General features: G+C 47.0%; 8 protein-coding genes across 8 annotated transcripts; 4 read left to right on the forward strand and 4 right to left on the reverse strand.

The window, feature by feature from the left end:
• Positions 1–731: 731 nt before the first annotated feature.
• HD556DRAFT_147505 (uncharacterized protein) lies at positions 732–1,656 on the forward strand. The gene is made up of 3 exons (XM_041308515.1): positions 732–1,380; positions 1,431–1,481; positions 1,534–1,656. Exons 1-3 carry the CDS (start codon positions 1,200–1,202, stop codon positions 1,545–1,547), a joined length of 246 nt encoding a protein of 81 aa, XP_041152708.1. The 5' UTR covers positions 732–1,199; the 3' UTR covers positions 1,548–1,656.
• Positions 1,657–3,904: 2,248 nt separating this feature from the next.
• On the forward strand, positions 3,905–5,913 carry HD556DRAFT_1423877 (uncharacterized protein). Its single transcript, XM_041304568.1, has 13 exons — positions 3,905–4,409; positions 4,472–4,481; positions 4,536–4,555; positions 4,614–4,746; positions 4,794–4,822; positions 4,875–4,902; positions 4,951–4,983; positions 5,033–5,109; positions 5,161–5,320; positions 5,375–5,494; positions 5,548–5,585; positions 5,637–5,668; positions 5,721–5,913. The coding sequence occupies exons 1-13, from the start codon at positions 4,377–4,379 to the stop codon at positions 5,878–5,880; spliced, it is 873 nt and encodes a 290-aa protein (XP_041152709.1). The 5' UTR covers positions 3,905–4,376; the 3' UTR covers positions 5,881–5,913.
• Positions 5,914–6,665: 752 nt separating this feature from the next.
• On the forward strand, positions 6,666–8,036 carry HD556DRAFT_147676 (uncharacterized protein). The gene is made up of 3 exons (XM_041308540.1): positions 6,666–7,277; positions 7,330–7,787; positions 7,839–8,036. The coding sequence occupies exons 1-3, from the start codon at positions 6,863–6,865 to the stop codon at positions 7,842–7,844; spliced, it is 879 nt and encodes a 292-aa protein (XP_041152710.1). The 5' UTR covers positions 6,666–6,862; the 3' UTR covers positions 7,845–8,036.
• A 2,517-nt stretch (positions 8,037–10,553) lies between these two features.
• HD556DRAFT_1459455 (glycosyltransferase family 2 protein) lies at positions 10,554–13,935 on the reverse strand (the record flags this gene model as incomplete). The annotated part of the gene is made up of 13 exons (XM_041308210.1): positions 10,554–10,612; positions 10,671–10,747; positions 10,803–10,825; positions 10,884–11,162; positions 11,212–11,295; positions 11,350–11,684; positions 11,745–11,958; positions 12,012–12,104; positions 12,153–12,685; positions 12,734–12,788; positions 12,836–13,256; positions 13,305–13,849; positions 13,918–13,935. 13 exons carry the CDS (start codon positions 13,933–13,935, stop codon positions 10,554–10,556), a joined length of 2,736 nt encoding a protein of 911 aa, XP_041152711.1.
• Positions 13,936–15,021: 1,086 nt separating this feature from the next.
• HD556DRAFT_147721 (WD40-repeat-containing domain protein) lies at positions 15,022–16,611 on the reverse strand. The gene is made up of 7 exons (XM_041308551.1): positions 16,476–16,611; positions 16,270–16,412; positions 16,100–16,201; positions 15,934–16,047; positions 15,764–15,884; positions 15,455–15,704; positions 15,022–15,403 (listed from the first exon to the last, which is right to left on the reverse strand). Exons 1-7 carry the CDS (start codon positions 16,573–16,575, stop codon positions 15,163–15,165), a joined length of 1,071 nt encoding a protein of 356 aa, XP_041152712.1. The 5' UTR covers positions 16,576–16,611; the 3' UTR covers positions 15,022–15,162.
• Positions 16,612–16,711: 100 nt separating this feature from the next.
• On the reverse strand, positions 16,712–18,665 carry HD556DRAFT_1531711 (uncharacterized protein). Its single transcript, XM_041309507.1, has 13 exons — positions 18,580–18,665; positions 18,485–18,517; positions 18,415–18,434; positions 18,348–18,362; positions 18,256–18,294; positions 18,172–18,200; positions 18,100–18,113; positions 18,009–18,044; positions 17,770–17,829; positions 17,577–17,711; positions 17,288–17,519; positions 17,167–17,230; positions 16,712–17,111 (listed from the first exon to the last, which is right to left on the reverse strand). The coding sequence occupies exons 1-13, from the start codon at positions 18,650–18,652 to the stop codon at positions 16,911–16,913; spliced, it is 951 nt and encodes a 316-aa protein (XP_041152713.1). The 5' UTR covers positions 18,653–18,665; the 3' UTR covers positions 16,712–16,910.
• A 1,948-nt stretch (positions 18,666–20,613) lies between these two features.
• Positions 20,614–21,777, forward strand: HD556DRAFT_1435224 (glycosyl transferase family, a/b domain-containing protein; the record flags this gene model as incomplete). Its single annotated transcript, XM_041305398.1, has 2 exons — positions 20,614–20,979; positions 21,034–21,777. The coding sequence occupies 2 exons, from the start codon at positions 20,614–20,616 to the stop codon at positions 21,775–21,777; spliced, it is 1,110 nt and encodes a 369-aa protein (XP_041152714.1).
• A 703-nt stretch (positions 21,778–22,480) lies between these two features.
• HD556DRAFT_1423962 (uncharacterized protein) lies at positions 22,481–23,535 on the reverse strand (the record flags this gene model as incomplete). The annotated part of the gene is made up of 4 exons (XM_041304569.1): positions 22,481–22,721; positions 22,749–23,012; positions 23,057–23,418; positions 23,533–23,535. 4 exons carry the CDS (start codon positions 23,533–23,535, stop codon positions 22,598–22,600), a joined length of 753 nt encoding a protein of 250 aa, XP_041152715.1. The 3' UTR covers positions 22,481–22,597.
• Positions 23,536–24,169: the final 634 nt, after the last annotated feature.

Here is a 24,169-nt window from a genome sequence, read left to right on the forward strand (position 1 = left end):
GGAGACCCTCGGCCAAATCTTCAACGTTCTGCTAGGACCATATGCTACCTATCCTCATCTCCGTCTGTGGCATGAAAGGACCATGCGCCGTCAGCATTCAAGACAACCATGAATCATCGCAGTTTGGAAGCTCAGAGTTCTCGATCGAAATCAAAACATTCAACATTCAACACTCGAAACATAGGATCAACGACCGTTCTAGGGCCACGTCGGGCCTGTCGCGCACTTATTACGCACAAGGAGTAAATAATTTGTCTGTGCATACTGAAATCTAGGCACGCGTTGCCTGCTGCGAAGTCTAGACGACGGGCCTACAGTGGTTCGCTGAGGTGAGACCCGCTTCTGTCATTCGCTGAGTACGGTCCTGGCCCTACGAACTTAAGCTGATCGACAAGAGGGCGGAAAACGGCACCCCGGGTTTGGATTGATATTGCCGCGGTGAGTCGCCCTGCAAGTGTCATTCACTTATCTCAGCTGATCCTTGTTTCCTTGTCTACGTAGAGAAACCACGAGAAGATGAGGCCTATTCTATTTCCAATAACTCAAACACGTTGATCGATTGGCCAGAGTACTTGCCAGATCTTGCGCCACTCGGGTATCATTACTGCATAAAGTTTAAAATTTTGACATGTTGCATTGGTTTCAACCCTCAGTTTCCCCTTTCTGGTTCTCCAACGTAAGTTATGTACGACAAGGGCACGCCATTTTCTATGGACCCGTGTTGTACGCCTTGCAGACGGCATCACTTTTGATCTTGAAGTGAAAAGGCACCGTAAAAAAATTGGGGGTATTGACGGAGATCATTTTGTGCCTCGCGCAATCCTATTACTTCTGCATCCAGCATCGCAACACGATGTCCAAGAGCGCCCACTGAACGGAACTCATAGCGTATCAAGTCTATAGAAACGGTCAGAGTTTAAATGGGAGTGCGGTAGCCTCAGGGTAAGCCCTCGTTACGGATTTGCTTCGGTACTCAAGTTCACATGCTAGAAACATGCGCACGGTGCATTTTCATATGTAACATCATCCGTTCATATTGGTTTGGAACAGACACAAGTTGCTTATGTCATTGGAGATAGCCATATTTGGTACTTGGATGTCAGAATGACATCATTGCATGGCGATCATGCGCCCCTCGTCAGTACTTTATGTAACCCACGAAGCTTCTTGTCCACGAATTCCTTGCACCTATTCGAAACATGGCAGCCACTAAACAACACTTCGTCGGAGACACGCCGGTCGACTCTTTCCCATCTGAAGCCACACAACAAATTCCGGACGATGGACTCACAAAGAAAGAAGTGAAAAGACTGTCCAAGGGTGAGCAGAAGGAGCCTGGGGCTGGCAAGCGAGCCGGAGCTGCTTCGCGAAACCCAGATGGTAAGAGGAAATTTCCGCTGTGCGGAGCGCTAAATGCAAGCGACATGCAGACTATGATACACGTGGTCGAGGAGGACAAGGCAATACACAACCAATGGCAGGTGCGGCATATTTTTCACAAATCTCAAGTCAATTATCGACTGAGTTTTCCAGACCCTATTGTCTGAACTTTGTGCATGCCAGGAGACCATTTTGTTTGTATTTTTAGGCAATGGATACTGGGCTGTTGAATCCGCAGGTTGTGAGAGCGTTGTAACGACTATTGTATAATTGCGGCTCTCATGTAGTACAACACATGCGAACCCTTTACGTGTAAGCAGTACATGATCATCGTCGCCCCTGACTCATACTGCAACAGCGATCACATGAGGAAACACGCAGAGAACAACATGTAGGTTTGAGTCATTTCTAACGATTCATGACTTATGTAATTCGGTCCCCTATTCTTCTCAAGAGTCGTAGAGTTGGAGACCTGGAGCGTATCGCATCCTGCAGCTCTCGCCAACCCATCTTCAAGCAAGATTTCAAGCAAGATTTCAGCTAGGACCGAATATCGAGGACCTTCAACGATCAACTGCCAGATCCCTATGCCCCTGTAAACATAGAAAGACTTCAGGTCGCTGCTAAAGACATTAAAAAGCAACCAAGACATCGCCACTACCACACGACTTCAACCTTTTCGTACTCAGGAGCCCTTTCCCATTCAAAAATCTCATCGATCGTCCATGTCCGCCTCGCAGACGCGTGCCGTTCTCGACGACAATGTCATGTCTGGCTTCTTTTCATCATCGCATAAGATGCTGAAAATGGTATTGGAAGCACGCAGAACGCCGACGCCGTAACTGTAAGTTCGAATACGCGCTCAAGGGCTGAACTCGTGTTTGACTGCAGAAAGTTTTGTGCTTGTTGTATCATCCGACTTTGTTTCGGGCTAGCAGGCCCTTTAGATAAACAAAAACGTGGCAGAATTCAGTCTAGGCGGATCTATTATCAGTGACGCCGTAGTCGTACTTGTTTCCATTTCGTCCCTTATGCCGAAATTGCAGACACTTCAGTAGCTCAGTGTCACAAGCGGGAGGTCCTGCAACATGTCTCTAATCGCGGCCTCAGCTGTGGACCTGGTGTTAAATCGCTCGTGGCTGTTCGCCAGCAGGGAAGGGATGTGTCAGTGCGCAGTCAACATATGATGAGAAGCGCGTTTACCTTCATGAGCTCTTTCTTGAGCATACCATCAGGGGGCAATCGGCAATCGGCAATTAGCCTCGCTGAGGGTACGTGTGACAAGGGAATGTAGTACATTCCGCGGGAGGTAGCAGCCCTGTATCCAGACATATTCGTGTCATGTCATTAACAGTGCGTTTCGCGCCGCCATCTGAAGGCTTTCTTTTAAAGGGCTGCCCTAGGTGCCGTGTTCAGGGCCTGCTATATAAATCCCAGCCTAGAATTGCCCTCCTTGCAATTAGTAGAGGAGCACAGGAATGCACCTCTGCGAATATTTGCAACGAGGCCCTGAGTTTACATGTGCATAGTAGGAGCAGTACTCTTCAAGTTGCGCCCGTGACAGCATGGATGCCGAGTCGGAGAACAAGTCCCAAATCAATCGTATATACAGCATATGGTGGATCCGGTCCGACATACATATGATATATGATAGCTTGCAGGGACATGCTGCAGTGGGTTAAGATTGAGATTATAGTACCAGTGAGATGATCGATAATCAAAAACCTTGTTTGAAACTCGAAACTGTAACGGTATAACGGTGTTGACACACCCGCATCAATAAACCGTGATATCCCCAGCCGCGAGGCGCTCCTTTCCTTGATATGTAATGTACCGGAAAGAAGCATTGGGCTTACAATATCGACTAATATCTGTGTCTCACCGTACTGATGCGGTGATCTGAGTGACCTGTTATCACTCGGAAATTGTTCGGCTCCCACAGCAAGGTCAAAACTCAGTGAAGACCTCGCTCACCGCATGGACCTTACATAATAAGTCTATTGATATTTTCGCTCTTTTTCTTGTAAATGAGGTACAGAGCATTGTAGCTTCACTCCCTCTGATATTGGTAGTATATATATTAGCTCAGTATGTCCTGTTGAGTTTATCCTAGCGTGCAAGCCTACTGTACGCAGAGTGAGGCTTGTGCTGGGCCAGAATATGTTAATATTTGAAAACTACCAAATGAGGAAATAATCAATATGTATATAGTTTTATGCTCATTTTTTCCCGCGAGGGAGCTCACTCAATTAAATTCATTTGTCGTTTATTCGAAGAACGCAGAGCTACTTGGAAGATATCTGAGTTGAGTATTTTACAGAGGTACTACTTACTAATTATCAGAGCCGACAGGGTTTCTGAGGTCTTTCTGCTGTACCTTGTTTTCGCCACGGCTTGGCAGCCGAACGGTGGCTCCGGGAGTGGTAACAGGTCACTACACACTCCTATTGATGCGGTGGTTACTAGTAGGGTTACCGACACCACCTTTAAGAAGTAAAACTCTCCGAGATTACGTACACGCACATGTTTTCCTTCACACAGTTGCCAGTACTATCTAAGGAACTGCTCGCTTCAAGTAGCAGACACGATATGATATTCCAATAGCTGCAACACTTATGCTGTTCATGCAAGCGTAACTACATCTTCAAATGACTTCCGTCATTCGGCTCAAACGGAACTCGTTGCCTCATGTTGTCGCTGTGCACGGATTGCCAGCAACGCAGCTGATGCTCTAAGATGCGGCGTTATGATTGGTCACAAAGAAGAAGTGTCCGATGATTCGATAACGTGGGTCTGAAATCTTTTCCCGTATCACGCTCGCTTCTTAATTGCAGCCGGGTCATAAGATTCCCTCCAACTTATCATCTCTCTTCATTGTTCACCCAACTTGCGATCATATCGCCCACCAAATGCTGAAGGACCTGGCGAATTGAAAAAGACACGCCCACTCAGTGGCCCAAGCTAATCCACGCAACATTGAACATACATCATCTACTATGGTTTTACTTCACACACAGCAGACGATCAAGGTATGAATGAGCGACGCTTCACCATCCACCTTTTTGATCTGACTCTCGTGCTTTGTTTACAGTACTTTCGAGGTTCGTTATTGGATTTTCTCGTCCGTTACAGCCTGTGTTGAAGTACTGGCAAAGTTGCACCGGCTGCTGTTTGGGTGAGTTAGGCGTGCACTATTCTCCAAAGTCTGTCCAAGACCTTATCTCCTTCGTTAGGCATTCGATTACTGTTTGACATTCGAACATGAAGTTCGTCTGTTTAGCACCATGGGCCGTTTGAACATCGCGTCTGTCATGTTTGTCATAACAAGATATGTTCCCATAGTATGGATTATCAGTGAAATATACGGTGAGCAACACTTCATTTTTGAGAGAAACATTCTTATTGGTTTGCAGTCACTGTAGGGCCACAATCAGTGGAAGCGGTAAATAAAATTGTCTCTGAACCATACCTAAATCATGTTAATGCTAACATAGTGCATGACAACATATCGGACGGCTGGCGGTAGGTCACCTCACGATCACTAATTACATGTTCCCTAACGTATCCCAGGTTCCCTGGTTCTTATCATGTTATCTACCGAAGGTATGTGCGCTCGTGTTAATTAAGTAATTTTCCCCTTCATATGTTTCAGGTCTGCTTCTCATGCGTACACTTGCCTTGTGGCATAATAACGAGAAAATCAAACGATTTCTGTTGGCAAGCTACTTGGTAAGTGATTCGGCAATTCTGTTACTCGGGTGATAATATCAGGGTTTGAAGGTTGTTGCTACCTCAATGCTCACTTGTGACATCCTGGCGGTGTCTCCGAAACTCGAAAGTGTATGTGCACCCACAGCAAGTAAGAGCTCCGTAGAGGAGGCTACGAGAGTGGAACACCTGATTATGGGCATGTTCGTTAGCGCGGCGTTGTTTGAACTCAGTGAGCGACTGGCGATGCTGCCTTCCTTTGAATCTACTGACGAAATTCGTGCAGCGGTAGTTTTTGCCACAATGTATCACTCTTTAACATCTCGCTCTGTTGGCATACGTACCGTCAATGGATTGGTGTCCAACTTGTGGAAGGGAAGTTTGCTATATGCATTATCGCTTCTTAGTATGTTATTCTGAAATCTATTTCTTCTTCGTCTCTCCTAACTGTGCTCTAAGCGATCTCTATTGCGAACGCTGTTTCTTTTTCTTTACCGGTGCGTGCTTTTCGTGTACTCCACCATGATTAGGTATAACTATTGGTGCAGGTCTCAAGCGGGCAGAACGGTATCATTGATGTGTAAGTGACTGCCCTTCGTGTTGAGTGCCAACCGCTGAACTATCATAACCAGGTTTCAAGGTGTCCTGCATGGCGTTATGGCTTCACGTATTCTTTTTGATTTGCGCAATGCAGACCGGCGTGAAGAAGATAGTTATCGACTCGCCTCATATGTGCCCCCTTCTAATTTACAGTTTGCATCGTACAACATACCCATGACTCCCTTACTATGACGAAAACAATATATGAATTACATGTCCCCATGATTCACGTCCGGAACTCGAATTCGAATGGCTGACGGACTTCGGGAGGGTTTGTAGAACAAATCTTTTGGGCGTCAAGATTAGATCATGCGTATACACGGACTGACGGGATCCGTCTGCCGGATCCCAGATTGATCCGCAAAGTTTTTTTTTGCATCTGTAATGGAACCTAATGGGACTGTGGCTGAGTAAGCAACCGACCCAGCGGGTCACCCAGGCTACTACCTGGCCACCACAACAGCTATGGTTTCGGGCAACTCAGGTATACAGACGCTGCCACAAGTGACAGCGACCCAGATTCAAGAAAACTTCCAGAAGACAGCAATGAGGGAAATCGACCGGCCTAATACCTAGACAACACCACGGCAACCTTGTTTGAAGATGAGGTCCGTATCTAGTAGGATATTTTGAACTTCGCTGCATTGGATAACGCAGACACATTCTTCTAGTAATCTGAAATAGATTGCGAGTTAGACGATATACGTACAAGACCAAAATAACAATAACCGAGTCGAAACTTCTACCACTAAACGTTGTCATGCAGGCTGTTGTCCCCATTGGTTCGAGTAGATTAACGCCAGGGTTTGAGAATTCGTTTCAATGTGAGTGCATTCTCTGCTAGGCAGCCAAGCACAGACCATCAAAGAGAAGAGTTGGTTGTCTGCAGTAACTCAGGGACACAACCGAATGTGAGTGTGATCATATTATCTTCTCCGAGTCCGACGGATGCCGTTTGTGCGTGTATTGAAACACATCATTTAACTGAGGAAGTAATTGAGTCCATCACGCGCATGTTATCTTTCGCAGAGGGAAGCCGTCGTGGAGGTTTTCTCTTCATCACCATGTTTCTTAAAGGTGGGGATAAATATTTGTGTACTTGTTTATAGTACAACTCGTCAGCTCGTCCGCTCACTTGTTCATAAATCCTCTTCACAAGAAGCATAACCAAGCCATGCCATCATCTAAACGCAATCAGCTTCCCAACACACGTACTCCAGTATACATCGACATTTGGCCAGAGTCTAGCTCATGGTCGAGCAGCTCGAGCTCATCCTCATGTTCACATACACCGCCATCTTCTCTATCAAAGTCGCCTCAAGTTGTCACCACGCCTCACCCTTCCTTGAACATACCGCGTTGCATAAGGGATATTGATCCCAGCGTAACCTTCGTCTCGCCCTCTGTCGTCATTGCCAAGTCATCCTATATAATTGTATTGGATGGTGCGCCTATACACAGCGAGGACACGAAGCTCGAATGCATTGGACCATATTTCACCGATTCTATAATCCCGTCTGGTGACGGTCCGTTGCTCTACAGCACAACCCTAGTTCCCAAGTTCTGGGAAATCTTGTGCAGATCTCCAGGTCCGTACTTTCCGGCCTTGACGTGCTACGGATATATGATTAGTCCCCCAAGATCCCACTATGTACACCATCATTCAGGATGTGTACCGTCGAGATCTAGCACCCCTTGGAAGGTCCTCGTGTCGTCCTCGCCCTGTTCTTATCTTCTCTGCTGAATACCACTTCCGGTACTCAGTCCATGCATGCACGCCTCCACCTTCCATGACACCATACACCGCATATCATGCCAATTCGCCTTTCATCGCGAACGTTAATTGTGCTCATCTCGATTCACCCGAGCCCAACTGTCCGTGCAATCGTCATCGGATGCCCCTGAGTCAAGACAGCCCCCAGTTGCATGAAGACAACATGCAAAGCCAACTGTATAAACAATGCATACCGGACGTCAGCCTAGAGGACTTATCCCTCATTAACTCCATGATCGATAACCATGACTCGTCTGCTGCCAAATCGGAAGAGATGATGACACAGTCGTCATTCTCAAGCTTCCCAAATGACATCCGTAATTATGTGAGTAAGCTATAGTTCAATGAGAAGGTCTGCTGCTCACATGTCCATCAGATATAGGAAAGTAGCACGCATATAACAGTGATATTACTTGCTGGATGTATGCTGACATTCTATATATAGAGAGTCCTCCGGCATTGTTGCAGTCAAACTGAGTTTCTGCCCTGTAGGTCCCACCAATGACATTTACCCGTCTGAAAGCGCTGAGAACTTAGAAAAACGTGTTGGGACGTAATGTTATTTTGTATACTGTGTGTGCTTGTTATTCCAGACATTTGGAGTCTCCCGGTACGGCTAGATAGTGACTGGGTGCTGTGGTCCCAAGGAAGTCCTTCACTCACGTAACTCTACAGGAGTAAGATTGATCCTAGAGCTTCGAGCCTCCAGCCTTGAAGCCCTGCCATCGGCGAAGATTATAGTCCTAGAGCTTCGAACTTCGAGCCTTGAAGTCCTGCCGCATCGGCGAGGTTGTAAGTATCTGTCTCCAGTGCGGAGAGATAAACCACCGTAATGATATCGGTGAAATGACTTTCAAACGACTACGTACTAATGCATTCTTATCGCTGTTAGAAGCCCATGTCGACTATGGATGAGCGCCCACTGGCAGCTTCTACCATTTATCTGAACAACTTCGTTATCCATATTAAGTAGACAGGTGAGTGCTAAAAATAATGTGGACTATCATATACCGGAATTTGAAAAACAATTGTCGAATTACGAAAACCGGACCGTAGATCAACGGGAGGATATCATGATTATTAGTATCAAGCACTGCACAATGAGACAGAGATGGAAGTAATCGACAAAGAAAAACCTGCACTCATTGTTGCAGTTGCTGTACTGATGGGAACCGAGCTAACTCGACCGACGGACGAGTCAACCACGGTGGCTATTCCTTTGCCATGCGCAGCTCCTGCTAAATTCACAGATGAGTACCTCATGCAGTACAAACACGAAAGGTAGTGTTGGGGAATGAAAATTTCTTGAGGGGACTTTCGCATTGGACGCCAGTTGTCCGTCGTACATTGATATTGAAACACAAGGCCCGGTTCCTAAAGCGTGAAATGATATTATATCCTACATTATTTTTGCCTATGGGAAGTCATCCACTGTGGGACAGGAAGAGAAGCGGTGAATGTGTCCTAAATTATAACCAATAGAGTTTGAATCTGACCTCGTATGCGCTTGCCTTATAGTACGGGACGAGTCACCCGTCTAATTTCTCCGGACGACAAGCGGAAAAGAACCCCAACTAGGTACTATCGCATGGCCTCGAACGCTGCATTCGTTCGTCCTTTATCGCGGTCTACACCTGAAACTGAGAACGCATTGCGACCTGTTCGATCTCTGACTGATACATGTGCATGGACAGGTTAGAGTCGGAAGAGATGCATACTTGGTATCTGACGCAAAATAGTCATGAAATTCTAATGGGTATCAGTGAAATTCGACTCACATTCCCCCACAAATGTAGTATGCCTCAATCCTGCGGTTCCAAGAAAAAAGCGTTGTCCACCATCCTCACAGTCGACATATAAACGTGCGCAGGATACTTAAACCCGTTCCAGTATCTGCACCGGGGTCAGCTTCCATTGCTGTTACAGTGAATCACTTGTTGTATGGTTCCCTTCGACACCTATGTCAAACTTCAAACTCCCGTTCAACGGCTTCCTGGTGTTACACCCGAGTAAACTTTTTTTCAGCCGCGGACTCAGGGTTTCTGGATAAATTATTTTTAATAACATCTTGAAGACGCGAACTTTCACGAACACACCTTCGAAGTTGAGTTGAATGTGGGTGACTGATTTGTTCATTTTGGGCAAGTACAGAACGTAAGCCTGCTGCATCGTGCCGACTGTAACGTAACATGTATCGTGAAAGCGATTTAGGGCGCGAAAAAACGTATATGAATGAAAGTTAAACATACCCTGGGCCCGCGCTCAGGCTGTAATCATGGGACTACATCAAACCCGGTGAGCAGAGAGTGTCTGCACACCATTTCTCCAGCTTACTTATCCTTGCAATCAGGGTGGCGAAAAGCCTTGCACGAATCTGCCAGTCAACATTTGACTTACACCGCAGTCAGAACCATCGACACCACCGCCCGTGACCCTGGTTTCACGGACGTCGAGAAAACTGTGTGGTACTACGCCAATGGTGGGACGTGGTCTAACAGACTCTACTAACGAGACGCTCGTCATGGGCGGCAGCGGCACATCTAGTACGTTCCGCTTCAGCGACAGTGCCGCGGAGGAGTTCCTTGTGATGATAGGACTGAAGACACGGGCATGAAGATCCACACTGAGTACTGCATGGCTGGCCTAGGAAGTTGAATTGGACTCAACTAGTTGACTCGGAGGACGAGTACAAAGAGAACTACCGTGGAATCTGGATGTTATGGAAAACAACTTCAAGGGCGTCCACATTACTATCATATTTCTTGAGTTATCGTACCAAAAGAATTAGAGCTATGTCAAGACAAAATCGATATGAGTGATGTGATGGCAAAACAAGGACTCTGCAATTGAGAAATACATATTGTCAATAGAGAGAAGGCAAGGAACAATATTAGCTCTGTCGAATTCGGAAACCGGATTCAGCTGCAGTCTCGGGTACTGAAATGAACAATATCCTCGGAGTACGTATTCCTACTATAAGACAAGACATGACAAAGATACAAAACACAACAATATTTAATATCAACGAGACATATAATTGTCTCCATGCAAGTCCATATCGTACCGTGTCATACTCGGCATCAAGAAATGATCACTCTCCTGCAAACAAGCGCACGAGCATGTACGTCGTCGAGCCGATGAAACGAACGACTAAAGAACAGAAGTTATCAGCACTAGTGATGGTGTGGCGTCAGAAGCTTCCCCTTACATGCAAGTCCAGCAACTGAGAAGAGGATGAACGTCATATATCCGGTCACACCTGCACTTCCACTGCCACTCGTAGTGCTGCCATTTAAAGTGTTAGCGATCAGTAACACCTGCAACCTTTCAAATTGCTTACATTATAGCAGCAGCCAGAAGAGCCTGTAAACCCACGACGTCAATAAAAGTGTCTCTAATACGAACCTATTTAGTTACTCACATTGCTCAAAGTCCAAACCAGCAATACGTTCGTCCGGAACGTCTTATAATAATCTTCTTGCTGGGTTGCCGGATCAGGCTTGGAATCCTCCTTGGGTGGTTTCGAGGACAGAACATGGATAGCATCTTCATATGCTGCATTGATGTCAGTCTCAGCCGTGGGCACCGCTACCTCGACTTCATTCTTGTTGTCCCCCGTGCCCGCGCTGACGACACCGAGATCAGTGGAAACCTTGTTGTCACCCTTCGTTCCCCATGAGACATCATGGACGTTGGCAAACTGAGACTTTGTGAACGACTGGGAGCTGTGCTGAAGAAGAGGGACGTACTGCGTAGACGTTCAAGACCGCAATATACGACGGCGCCATGAGGAGATACTGGATGAAGGACGTAATCATATGCCATGGCTCAAACTTTGACCATCATCAATAAATAACAAGCAAGATACAGAGCAAATAATGACTCACGAAGATCAACGAGGCCATGAAATACAGCCCCAGCGTTGCCGCCAATGAGACCACGACATCTCTAAAGATCGAATTCGACAATAGATCGCTAGCCTGTATCGCCCGTCCTTCACTTTGCGCGACGCCTTCAATGGCCTTGTAAGCGAGCAATAACGCCGAGACAGTCATATCAATCGTGATTATGGCAAACCCGATGAAAGCGAGGGTGTAGCCCCATTTTGAACCTTGCGGCCGATTACCGAGCGAGAGGAGGAAGCACATGATGAGCAACCCGAGATAGAAGTAGTTGAGAATGATGTTAAGGATGCGGATTTGAGGAACGTAGGACTCGAGCGCTTGGGTGAGAATGATGAAAGCAATATAGTAGTTACCCTAATGCGCATGAAGGTCATGACGGTGGCGCAGAGAATGGTACAGAACGAAGCTTACAAGGGAAAACCAGGCAAATATGAGGTTGTACAGTTGATAAAACATCTCGATGTGAATCCAGAACTTGCGCATGAATGAATGCGAGGAGCGATACAGGTAGTGGAAATGAACGGTAGAGTGTATGGCGGCAAAGAAAGAGCCATTAAGCCAGCGACGTCTTTGGGAAATTAACTCGGGGACCTGTTGGAAAGGGTCAGCGTGCTTTACACTAGGACTTGAACGTTTGGATTGACCTGGTCGGGAACATCAGTCACGGCGTATGCAGACTTGACATAGTGCAGAATCCACGATCCCCCGCGCTTTGAGACAAGCTCCCAGCATAATATCTGAACAAGTGTCAGTCGAGACATCATCTTATTCCACTCAGCACCCACCCGATCCTCGGCAAGATACATGTTCGCTGTGAAGATATCGGCACCTGCACCATGCATCTTCTCACCTAAAAAGTACTTCTGCAGCGGGCCCTCCCCCATCTGGTCATTCTGCAGGGCAATATACCTATATGCACTAAACGCGCCAGGCAGCACGGTGATATACCCGAACACACTCTCTAACGGCTTATCCAAAATATTCGACATTTTATATTCGAAATTCTGCGCTGCGACGAGTGGGTTGAGAAGATATTGTCCGTACTTGCCCTTCAGAGCGACGATTTCACCGCATGCACCGCCAACATTCGAATTAATATCGAAGGCTTTCCACAGGTGGTAGATTGAAGTGGGGCCGGGCATGGTACCAACGTCAAGGAGAACGCACACATTGGGCTCCAATATTGGACCAAAGGCGTTGAAGAACCAGCGATGGGAGTTGATCTTCTTTTGGTTCTTCTCTTTAAGGCAGAAGATGATCTGTACGGGGACAACACCTTTTTCGGCGCCTTCGATTTTCATTGAAGGAGAGACCGATACTGTAATCACGTTAAGATTAGATACAGACAAATGACGGTGAGACAAACTTTGCGTGGTATACTCGTATATGTGTGCTGCGACAGGTTTTCCATTGACGATATTCTTTTCTATCATCAATTTGATGACCATTTGCTAAAAATGGAACTTACCTTTGCAATGCCGTCTTGATATGCACCCATGGCAGCAATGACACTCAGCGTCCGGGAATTGATCTTCGACCGCCCATCACTAACAATACAGACCACAACCTTTTTCCAACCCTCTTTCCCCCACGTTTTGCTCCGATCTCGTTTGCACAAATGAGCGATATTCTTAATGACACCATGCATTGAACGACAGAATAGCTCCTCATCTTCATTGTACATTGTCATGACGATGAAAAGCTCCGTCCTCCGTGGAGGATCGTAGTGCACTTGGCGGAGGGTGAACCCAGAGTTCTTAAAGTCGTTGGGGTCGCATGTGGCTGCAGAGTACCGCATGTGGGTGAACTCGCGTTCATTGCGAATCGCGCACATATCCAGCAGTTTTGTTGGCACTGCGGAGTCGAGCACGAAGTTACCGTGGAAGAGTCTGTGCACTATGAGGGAGAGAAAATAAGATTCAACAAGGAACACTCACTCTACCTTCTTGATAGTCTTGTACCGTCGGGGCACGCGCTGCGGTATGTGTCCGTAGCGAATGTTAGTTTCTGAGCGGTCATCAGAAATGGCCTCCTGGTAGCCTCCAGGCATTTGTGCTGCTGTGTAAGGACCATTGTGTTGCAGCAGTGGCATGTCGCCCAGATCATTGTCCTCACGCTCTACCATCTCATAATCCATACCAAACTGTGACTGCGGGCGTGGAGCGGGCGGTGCATTGTCGAATGGGCTATAGTGGGCATGTGGTGTAAGGTAGTCTGTTGGTGGCTGCGGCGGATGTTGTTGTTGTTGTTGATACAAATCTTGTGATTGAGAAGGAGGAAATGGGGTCGATTGAACTTGCGGGGTAAGAAATGGGTCCGGGAGGTGATATTGCTGGTTCGGATCGTAGGGTCGGTGTTCAAATTGGGGATTGTAGCGATTTGGGTCATACGGGTCATGTAGTTGTTCTTCATAAGGATTAGGTGTCTGAGACGGGTGAGCGCTGTACCCGTCATTGTAGTGTCCTCGCTGTGCCTCGTCAGCCTGTTTATCATCGTGACAGAATTTTGTTAGACGCCTTGAACGACGACAATGGCAATAAACAAACCCACCTCGTTGTACCGTGACATCGCGTGTGGGCAAATTGTCTCCTATATGAGCAAGCAAATGAAAGAACGTGAAGAAGGTCAGTAAGTAGTCTAGACTATAAGCGCTAGCTCTAAGTACTGTGCAAAGCTGTCAGAAGTTGTGGCAGTGCTTGGGCAGTGCTTTCAATTCACAGGCCCAGCCAAGCGCAGTGACTGGGGCAATGCGCAGCTTTCCAAGTCAGCTTTCGGGCTCCTAACTATTCTCTAGCAAGAGAACTCTTATCCGAAGTTCTTTCAAAGAAAAACTAGTACAAAGGGAGAGAGCCCTAAAAATAACTTACTATTAGCTCATGTCGATGTACCGTCAGTGTCTTTTCTATGTAAAATTCACTCTCAAAGTCACGGAGAGATCGTCTGTGCTAGAGACAAGGTGATGTATATATTGCAGGGACGAATCACAAGTGTGGCACTCCTCGATCGACAAGTTGTGACTTCTAGGTTCAAGATTTCATTGCTTCTCGATATCTGCATTTAAGAATCCCGTACGACATCGTTAAATTACAATTCGGTTTACTTACTTCCATCACAGCGGAAACTCGTTGCTTGAACAAAGCTCTTTCAAGCCCACTCTCACATTTACGAACAAATAGCTGGATTAGTCGCCCGTCGCTGTTACAGACGATTTCACTTCTTAGGGATTGGCACCCTTGTATATCCTTAAACGTTCAAGGTTTCTCTAGATGAAACGGTACCGTTCTCAGCGTGCAGGATTGCAGGGATAACTTAGATGCATGAAGCTCGTAGAGATGAGCTTTCTCTAGAGATGGAAAACCACAGGAGATTTCTTGGCTCCAACTTCCGAAATGCGAAGGATCAAGGAGATAGTCATAAACGACAAATTCACGACGTTCCTCCCTCCCTTGGCAAGTGCTTTTCTGTCGTGCTGATCGTGAGGTGGTGGATCCTTGTTGTTTGTCTTCCAGATTGACTTGATACATTAAAAAGGTTAAAGCAGGTTGACAGCACGAGACAATCGGGCATGCTCGGTTGGGGACCCATTAGTCGAATGATTCTTCGTCATCATGTCTTGTGATGGTTCAGTAGACTAGTAAGCGTCGCAGCCGCATGCGGGAATCAGGTGCGGGAAGTGCCCGTTAGTTCCTGGTGCTAGCACTGGACAGTGGAGTCTGACAGCGCTACAGTGGTACCTGCATAGTAACACAGATGATAGTAAGTTGCCAGTGAGTCCACAATAACTTAGTAAAACATTCATACATCACCCGACTTCTCCCAAACCTCTGTTATGCCTCCTCCCGTCTCACTCAATCCCCCGATGATGATCAAGTCCTTCGTAGCAATGATCGCATTAACCTTGTTCACATCGGTCGTTGCCTTCGTCCACTTTGGAGATATGTCCAACTTTCCATCTGCAGTTGGGCCACCAATTTCTTGGAGGGTGACTTTTCCCATCAATGTGGATGTTAAAAGTGTGCGAGGCCCGAAAAATGTCCTGCTGGTGTCTCAGTTCGGATATCGCAGTATAGCAATAATAAATACATACAGAGCAGTGATAGGGCCATGCCCGACATCTGCCGTGAAGGCTCCATCTTGCTTCAATCCTTCCCACTTCCGCCGTTTCTTTTTGACAGATGCACCAGACGAGACTCCTGTCATTTTCTCTCCGCCGGTGCCAATCCATACCCGTCCGTCGGCGGTTCCCGCAGCCAAGATGCCAGATGGTGACATGGCAGACGACAATATGAACGGCGGGGACATTGAGACACCTGAAGACTCGGACAGAGGAGACGTCCCTGACATGCGAAATATTGAAAAATGAGTGACAGCCAAATTGACCAAAAAGTCAAACTACCTAAATCGAATCGCGACAATATGGTCTTTTGCTGAAAGTCGTGATGCAGCAGCCTAGAGTCGTATCCACCGCTGACAAGTTCACTCAGACGATCGGGAATGAACTTCACCGTCCCACAGATCTGTACTCCTGTGAGCGAGGCATGCACCTGAAACACGAAAGATACAAACATTGTCATGACTTGTTTTCATGCGTGTTACTTGTTTCGTAGAAAGATCAACGACACCGACTGCACCAGAGTCGAGACAAAATGCCAGTTGACTGTTTTTTTGGTTGAGCGAGAGCTGGCTGGTCATGATCAGTCGGAAATATAAAGAATGATGTTGTGCCCTCTACCTCGTTCAGCAGGTCGTCATTTTCGGCACCAAGTTCCAACGTCAAGGTTGCATCAGCCTTCGCAAGAATCATCTTTTCCGTGTCCATACTAAAACGTAGAGCCTGTATGAGTTAAAAACAGGTTTGTCAGACACATGCAAGATTTCGATCCTTGACTTGTCAGGACGTACATGACGATTGGATGCGACCCAGATATCCCCGAGGCCACCTGCACTGTGTGGCATGCAGACAACAGACGATACTTCTCCCAACCCTCTGATAGCCTTCACAACTTTCAAAGTCTCTTGATTATATACGCGAACAGATCCGTCATCTGTAATATGTACAGAATAAATCTACACGATCCATCAGCATGGGATTTGATGGAAGCCCGTACCTGAGCCTGCAAAGAAATGACCCGATGATCCTTCAGCCAGACATGAGATCGGTGCGGGTGTTTTCAGTGTTTGTCGGTAAGTGTATGGTGTCTCCTTCATGATGAGCGCGAGCTTCAACAAAGTTCAAGGTCAAGCCGTCCGCATTGGGTATAAAGTCTCGTCCACGCATGATGGCAACTTGCCGGCAACGGCGGCCCGCCCGCGCCTCACTTCGTCCAGCAACTTCAGAGCAATAGAATCTATAACAGCATGTATAGCAGATCACTTGACTAAATAATACGACAAAAACTTTGTATATCTCTTTGAAATCTACTTCGGAACACCATATAACTTCGATCAATACTTTCAAGAAAGTGGTAATAAATAAAAGCAAATTTCCCTGCTCTTTGGAGGGCCGCCCGAGGGCACCAGACAACTGTTAACCCCACCGAGTATCACACACCACTACCAGTCGATATTTCCACGCGCTCCTGGAAAGCGATTGAGGTCATACCAGTTGCTGCATCGGAATTAGCAACAAGCTTGGCGTGGTATTCTCGAATACCAAGGATCAGGCGTGGTCCCAACACAAATAGCTGCACGACGTCAAAAATCTGAACAACCCCGGAAATAATCTGACTGTCCAGGGGAATGCTCTATAGAAACGATAAATTGTGGTAGCGTGCATAGGCAAGTGTAAGATTGACATACCGCTGAGAATGAGAATGTTGGAGAGAACACAAGAATGAGATGAAAGCAAGAAACAGCAACGAAGCTAGCACGTCCGACCCATCAGTGGCAAAAAGGGACAATAATCATGATACGAGTGTACCTCGCAAAGTAAAGCGCGTGAGTTTTCATCAACACCGTGAAACAGTCCTCGATAATTCCTCCTGCCGAATGTTGTCGCAGTTCACGAATGTGTTTGGCCGCAATCCAGACTGCGAGACATAATGCGACGACCTCCCATGCGGTACCGAGTATCCAAGTAATGGAAGCCAGAAGTGCCATATTATCCGCCTCATCAAACTGACACTGATGAGTGCCGGAGAGAATGAGTTCCTCTGGTATTCATCGTTGAGCCCCATGCACATTTTTTTCTCATCCACAATTAAACGTACCCCCTGAAGTATGCATCGTTGTCATTATGGTGGACACTGCATTGAAAGTGTTGATGGCCAGGAAGGTGACAATGAGAAATATCAGGATCTTTCTGAATCCTTGATACATGGCATGCAACCGCGTGATGATGATAGCTTGTAGCATGTTTCAGTCAAATCAATATCGCTGAGGTTTCACAAGTGCAAAGCTCACCCCACAGCATCACAAATACCACAACACCAGTCCAATCCAATACGACGTAGATAATCCAGCCTAACGAATCCAGTCAGGGATCAGCCTCGGGTAGCACACACTCCAAACAGACTCACATCTGTTGCAGTATAGCGCGACAGTAATTAGTGAGCAAAGAAGTTAGTAAAGAACCACACCCACTGCTAAAAAGCACCAAGGTCAATTGTAGGGGGATAGTACCAGGCATATGTGCAGAAGACTCACTGTGTCTGTCAGCGAGGTGGTCGGAACACTGGCTGAATGCCGTTGGTCAGAAGAAGCGAAGACAGTGAATGTACTAAGGAGACATACTTAGCATGTTCAGCCTGATCATGAGAGATAGACGATTAGCTCAACACCGGTTGTGTAGCCTTCCGAACATACACAGCGTATAAGATTCCGAGGTAACGCGCCTAGGATACTTTCAAGTCAGCACAGCATGGCAACCGCGACAAACAAGCTACATACACCGAGATACAGAGCTGTCATTAGGGACCATCGTTGTCTCTGGAATCGAGTGTATTTTCATGTGTGTTCCTCTTACACCAGACACTACTCACCCAGACCAATTCCACCTATAAAGCCATTCTCAGCGAGATGGCTGCTCCGGTCATACCATCGACATACCTCTTGTCCAAATGTGAGTACTGAAGATAATCGTAAGACGTCAGCAGTCTTTTAATGTTATCATGCTCACACCAATCATGCATCGCTGCAACAAAGGCGGCGACTGTGAAGCCACAGCCAAGGTTAGATTGTGTCAACTTCAACATCCGACTGCTCTCCACGAACCTGCAAAATAGCTGTCCAAACGATTTGTATTGATGGCCAACCACCAAGCGGGATCATTGGAGACTACGGTCATATTGGTAGAGAATGGGTGTGGGTGAGAGGCGAACTTGGTGGACGTAAGACGATGGAATTCATGCTAGTTATACCACCATCCGGTACGTAGATCAGCGAAACGAGATCGAAAGATGATGATCGTTCCTGCTTTGATTGGTCGAAGTGGATATTTTTGCATAAGGGAAGATAAATCAATCCAGGGGATCATAGTAGATGTTAGTCGTAAAACATTTGCAGGAGCGAAACACTTGAACTCCGCAAAAGGTCAAACAACATCAAGAACTGTTCATGGTCTTGTCACCTTGTTTCCGATGCTATCCTCGGAATGATTTTGCTACACGTGCATCAATTCATTAATGCAACCAAGTATTACTTCATCTGTTTGATACATACTGATCACGGTGCGACCATCAGAAAGCCTGTCATCTCATCTTTCTTCGCCTCTCTAGCACAGGCCTGGGGAGCATAACAGCTCATCCAAGGTCACTCGACAAATGCACATTGCGTCTGCATGACACCAGACCAGAAAAGTCGGCCGTCAAAAATTAATACATTGCAAACTAATTCGCATCTTACCCTAGCTACCGATACCGCCCTGCAAACACATTTCACTATCTCATCTTGTCCTTAGGTCATCTGTTGCTTCATGCGCACCCCCTCGCTCTCTGCTTGGAAAATCGAGTTACTGCCATCATGAAATGGTGAGCCCAGAATGTTTGATTTGTATCGTGGAGTTGGTGCGGTGGTAAGAGGTTTCACCAGAGACGTGAGATTCCGTGATTGATATATGAAGATACAACAACACCCCTATATCAAGAGAGCATTGAGAGCGTTGAGAGGATATAAGAGAAATGATGCCCATATGCACAATGGCTGAAGGCGATAACATTCCGTTGGCACGCCATCAGAAAGTTGGAGATTTGAAGAAGTTGAGGGAATAACTCACCGGGTCATACAGCTTCCACTGCACACCATCAACGCTAATTCAAATGAAAACCGATCCAAACCGCACCACACTGAATCCATCATGCAGTTGATGCCCTTCTGTTGACTCACACATTCGTAGGGTAGCCTGAGTGGGAATGTGTATTAGAACGCCGTATATATTTCGCATGAACCAGCTACTATAACGACGCCCGAGACTGCACCGACACCTCAGAACTTCGACTGACGATCAAGATTCGAGATTCGAGGATTCATGTGGTTTTAGAGCCCTTGCATGCTAACCGATTATACAAAGCAGGCTCTATATGGGTTTGCTTGGCGAAAAATAATTGAAAAAAGAAGGGATACTCACTGTGGATGTAGACTTGCTGTGAACAAGCTGTATGATTTCATCAGGTGGCCTTTGTTAGACCTTAAAAAAGTGGGATGCCATGCATCCATGGCTGAGCCCCAGTGAAAATTGACAAGAATGAGGTAGATAAGGACTTGTAAGTAGTACGTACTTCAATTTGGAACACTGGGGATGCTGGCGTACAGTGGCGTACCCAGTCGCGGACCGTGCGAATGCGGCGCAGTCTAGACTCTAAATCTCAAACAATTCATATGTGACGGCCACGAGTGCCACTCTAGGAGCTCCAAAGGTCAATCAATGACCTGAAGCGACGATGACAACTTACTGTCTAGAGTGTTTCGCAAATCCAACTCCACACCGCTCCCGATCGTGTTTGAGTAAGTGTGTCCGGAATTGGGTCCGCCTAAACTTTTACCTCTCAGAACCAGCTGGTGATACCCTGGATCGTCATATCGGGACGCTGGAAATGTAACTTAAACGTTGAAATAGACTATCCCTTCAACGTTGGTGTAAAGCGCAGGAGAGCGCGTCACAATTGTGTCACGAGTCACGACCAAGACACTGCATAATCGCGTCAAAATAGCTACCAGCGTATCAGCTGTAACAAAAATCGTACAAAAGCCTGAGATGCTGCTCATCTCAAATACCTTGCAAGAGAAATCTTCTTGATAATAGCTATACTCATGGCTGAATATACTCCCGATTCCTTCAAAATCCTGCTAGGAAAACTTGTCAAGACTCCCGAGTATTTCACTCCGGAAGACCTTGAACTCTCACTTCATCACCTTTTCACCCCCGATGCTGCCTTTCCCGCACAAACAGGTGCATTCCTTACTGCCCTCCATATAGGAAGAGTGGAAAGACGTCCAGAATTCCTTGCAGCGGCTGCTAAAGTCCTAAGGGCGCGCGCGTTACAAGCAGTCATCGAGGATAGAGACACGGATTTTGTAGTCGATATCGTTGGAACTGGAGGAGATGGTCACAACACGTTTAACGTTAGCACCACAGCAGCCGTCGTTGCTGCAGGCGCAGGCGCTCGAGTAATCAAGGTAGGATCATTTTGCATCTGCTACGGTAACTTAGCTGATGAGTCAAACAACAAGCATGGAAGCAAGGCTTCCACATCTTCATCTGGTTCAGCAGATCTTCTACAATCACTCGACTGTTTATTCACTGCCCCTTCACAAGGCACTTCCTTTCCCATATCTAAGGTGCCGTTCACCTTCATCCTCGCGCCTCATTACCATCCTGCGCTCGCTATGATTGCACCATACCGCAAGTCCTTACCGTTCAGAACGCTCTTCAATGTCCTTGGACCCCTCATAAACCCTGCACGTCCACGAGGCATGGTACTGGGTGTGGCTGAGCGCGAGGTTGGTCCTACCTTCGCTCAGTCCCTACATGAGGGTGGCGTCGAACGCGCTCTCGTGGTATGTGGAGCCGAAGGACTTGATGAGATCAGCTGTGCAGGTAACACACACGCGTGGCAATTAGTGGATGGCAAAATTACCGAAACCACATTGCACCCAGATCTTTTCGGATTGAGTACCCATCCACTTACATCCGTAGCGGGCGGAACGCCAACAGAGAATGCAGAGACATTCAAAGCGCTCCTCAACTCGCGTAATGACATACCAGAGTCGTTGACGCCTGTTCTGCACTTCGTCTTGTTGAATGCATCGGCGCTTCTGGTTGTCGCAGGTTTGGCTTCAAACTTCAAAGAAGGGGTTGCGCTAGCGATGAATAGCATAACTTCGGGGAGCGCATGGGATGCATTTGTAGTGTTTCGAAATGCTAGTAGGGAGGCAGTGAAGGAGACCGACGAAGTCAAAAAAAAGGAAATCTAGATGCGATAACCAAGATACCCGCCTGCATACGCATGCCTCGAGTTCTTCATTCATCAACACTAGTGTCATTGGTGTTCAGTTTTTCCTGCTATGTGGTCATATGCTTTCACGTGTATGTATATCACATAGACCATGGATCGCGGGGTGAGCACTCGAGCACACACTCACCGTACAAGCTTGTCATCGTACTAATCGGAGCTACTTGATACACCTCGTGATGAGATGCTTATCTTTGGTCGGACTACAATCAGTTGTAGTTGCACACTGGGCGCGTATGAAACGATCCGAACTCTCTTAGGTAAGTTCTACGCCTGTGAAGGGTCAGCGGGATTTCTTTGTTCGAACATTTATACATTTTCACTATCACAGTTCTTTCGGGTCAAAGTCGAAGTCAAAGTCACGGACAAATTCTCTCGACACATCGTCAAAAGTGTGTTCATTGCCGTCTGCATTGGCTGCCACTTAATTATATACTGCGTTGAAAATTTTCTGTGATTCTATTTGGAGCGCTTTGTGTTTGTTCGACTTTTTCGGCCCGGCTTGAGGTATGGATATTTGGCGTTGGTTTTCAACGTAGGCAGCTTACATTCGTCGACGATATTAGTCCGTGAGTCAATTAATCATCATGATTCAAATTCTCCTCTACTCCACAGCCTATTCTGCCCCGCTGAGTATAGCACAACAACGATGTTATTCATTATACGAGAATCACTGGAACTTGTTTCAAGAAAACTATATGATAATTTATGCCGACACGACAGAGTATAAGTTCGGCACTGCAAATGTTTAAAAGATCGGGGAATGAGTACTGAGTCTCAAACTAAGCCCATATGTGAACGAATACGGTAAGCAAGGCAAAGTGGTGTTTTATCTGTTCATCGGGCGTACCCCAGTGGCGAGAGACTGAATGCAACTTTTGAGAGCTGCGTATACAGCCTATAGGCCTCATCCAAGTACCCTACTGCTCGAACATGGTTTCAGGGTTGATGTCAAGGTGGTAGAGAAATACGAATCGCCTAAGATTGTCAGGGGGACGGAGCGCGACTGCAGCTAGATGGAGCTTAATGGCCTCCCTCGTCCAGGTCAGATAGGGCGGCACATTCCGCGAATCCGGTTGGAAGGCTGGTGGCAAAGTCGTTGAGACATAGATCAGGGAATGGCCAGGGGGACGCAGTGCGAGTGCTGCCCAGTAGAACTCGGTGGCCGCGTCCAAGTCAGACAGAGCACCCTGCTGCCTAAATCCGTCACACAAAGGCTGACGTCAAGGTTGTTCATATACTTGGATCGAAGAGCATGGTGAGGTGGACAGAATATGAGTGTAGCTCCGTGGAGCTCAATGACATCTTCCAGTTCAGACAGGGTTCCGTGCTGCTGAAATCGGTCACGAAGGCTGGTGGCAAGGTTGTTGTTATACTCCAATTGAGGAATATGGCCAGGGGGACACAGTGCTAGGGTGGCAGCGTAGAGTTTGATGGCCTCATCCAGGTCAGATGGGGAGCCCCGCTGCCTCCATCTGTCATGAAGGCTGATGACAAGTTTGTTGAGAGCCGTGGATCGACCAGGGTGACCAGGGGAACGGAATGGAAGTACAACTCTGTAAAGCTCGATGGCCTCATCCAGGTCAGACAGGGCACCCTGTTGCTTAAGTCTGGCTTGGAGACTGATGGCCAGATTATTCAGATAAATTGACTGATCAGAAGAGCCAGAAAGACCTTCTGCAAGATCGCTGAGTCGTCATCGCTTGACATCATCTGCCATGCTTTGTACTGAAAATCATAAAGTTCAATAGATACGGCAAAGAATATCGAAGCAGGATTGAGCAGCGCGAAGTTATCTAGATGAGATTGCAAGAACACAAGCTCAATGTCGAGCGCCTGGCTAATGAGTACAAAGCTGAGGATGGTCGGAGCGCTACGCACAGAATAGCGATACAGCAGCTGTCGTGTCTGGATACGGTTATGCTCTGTAGAGTACGCTGGCATCAGGAATATCAAAGAGGAACGGAGGAACAATGGTGACAATATTATCTGCACCAAGGAGACGCAGGCCGACAATCAGCTCTATATTGCGGGTCCTCACCCTCAGCAACTCGTCGGTATCGGAAGTTCATTCAGCCTTGAAGAATCTGCACTTTCCATCAATTGATGGGAAGAAGACAAATGACGTAACGTGCTTGTCTGGGAGTTGGCGCTATGGCACTCAGCGGGTCTGTTCACTGACAAAGTTTTTGTGTGGATGTCCAATGAAATGGAGTGAAAAGGGCCTTGCGAGGTTGGTTGTATATAGTCCTTGGCATGAGGGTTCTGCTTGCATGAAAGTCCGTGCGCAAGTAAGTACTCCGCCTTAGTCAGCTGCACGACTCGAGTTGTCCAGTGTGCCTGGCAGGTCAGAC

Source organism: Suillus plorans (assembly GCF_016647745.1).
Source record: "Suillus plorans strain S12 chromosome Unknown HD556scaffold_115, whole genome shotgun sequence".
Taxonomy (NCBI): Eukaryota; Fungi; Basidiomycota; class Agaricomycetes; order Boletales; family Suillaceae; genus Suillus; species Suillus plorans.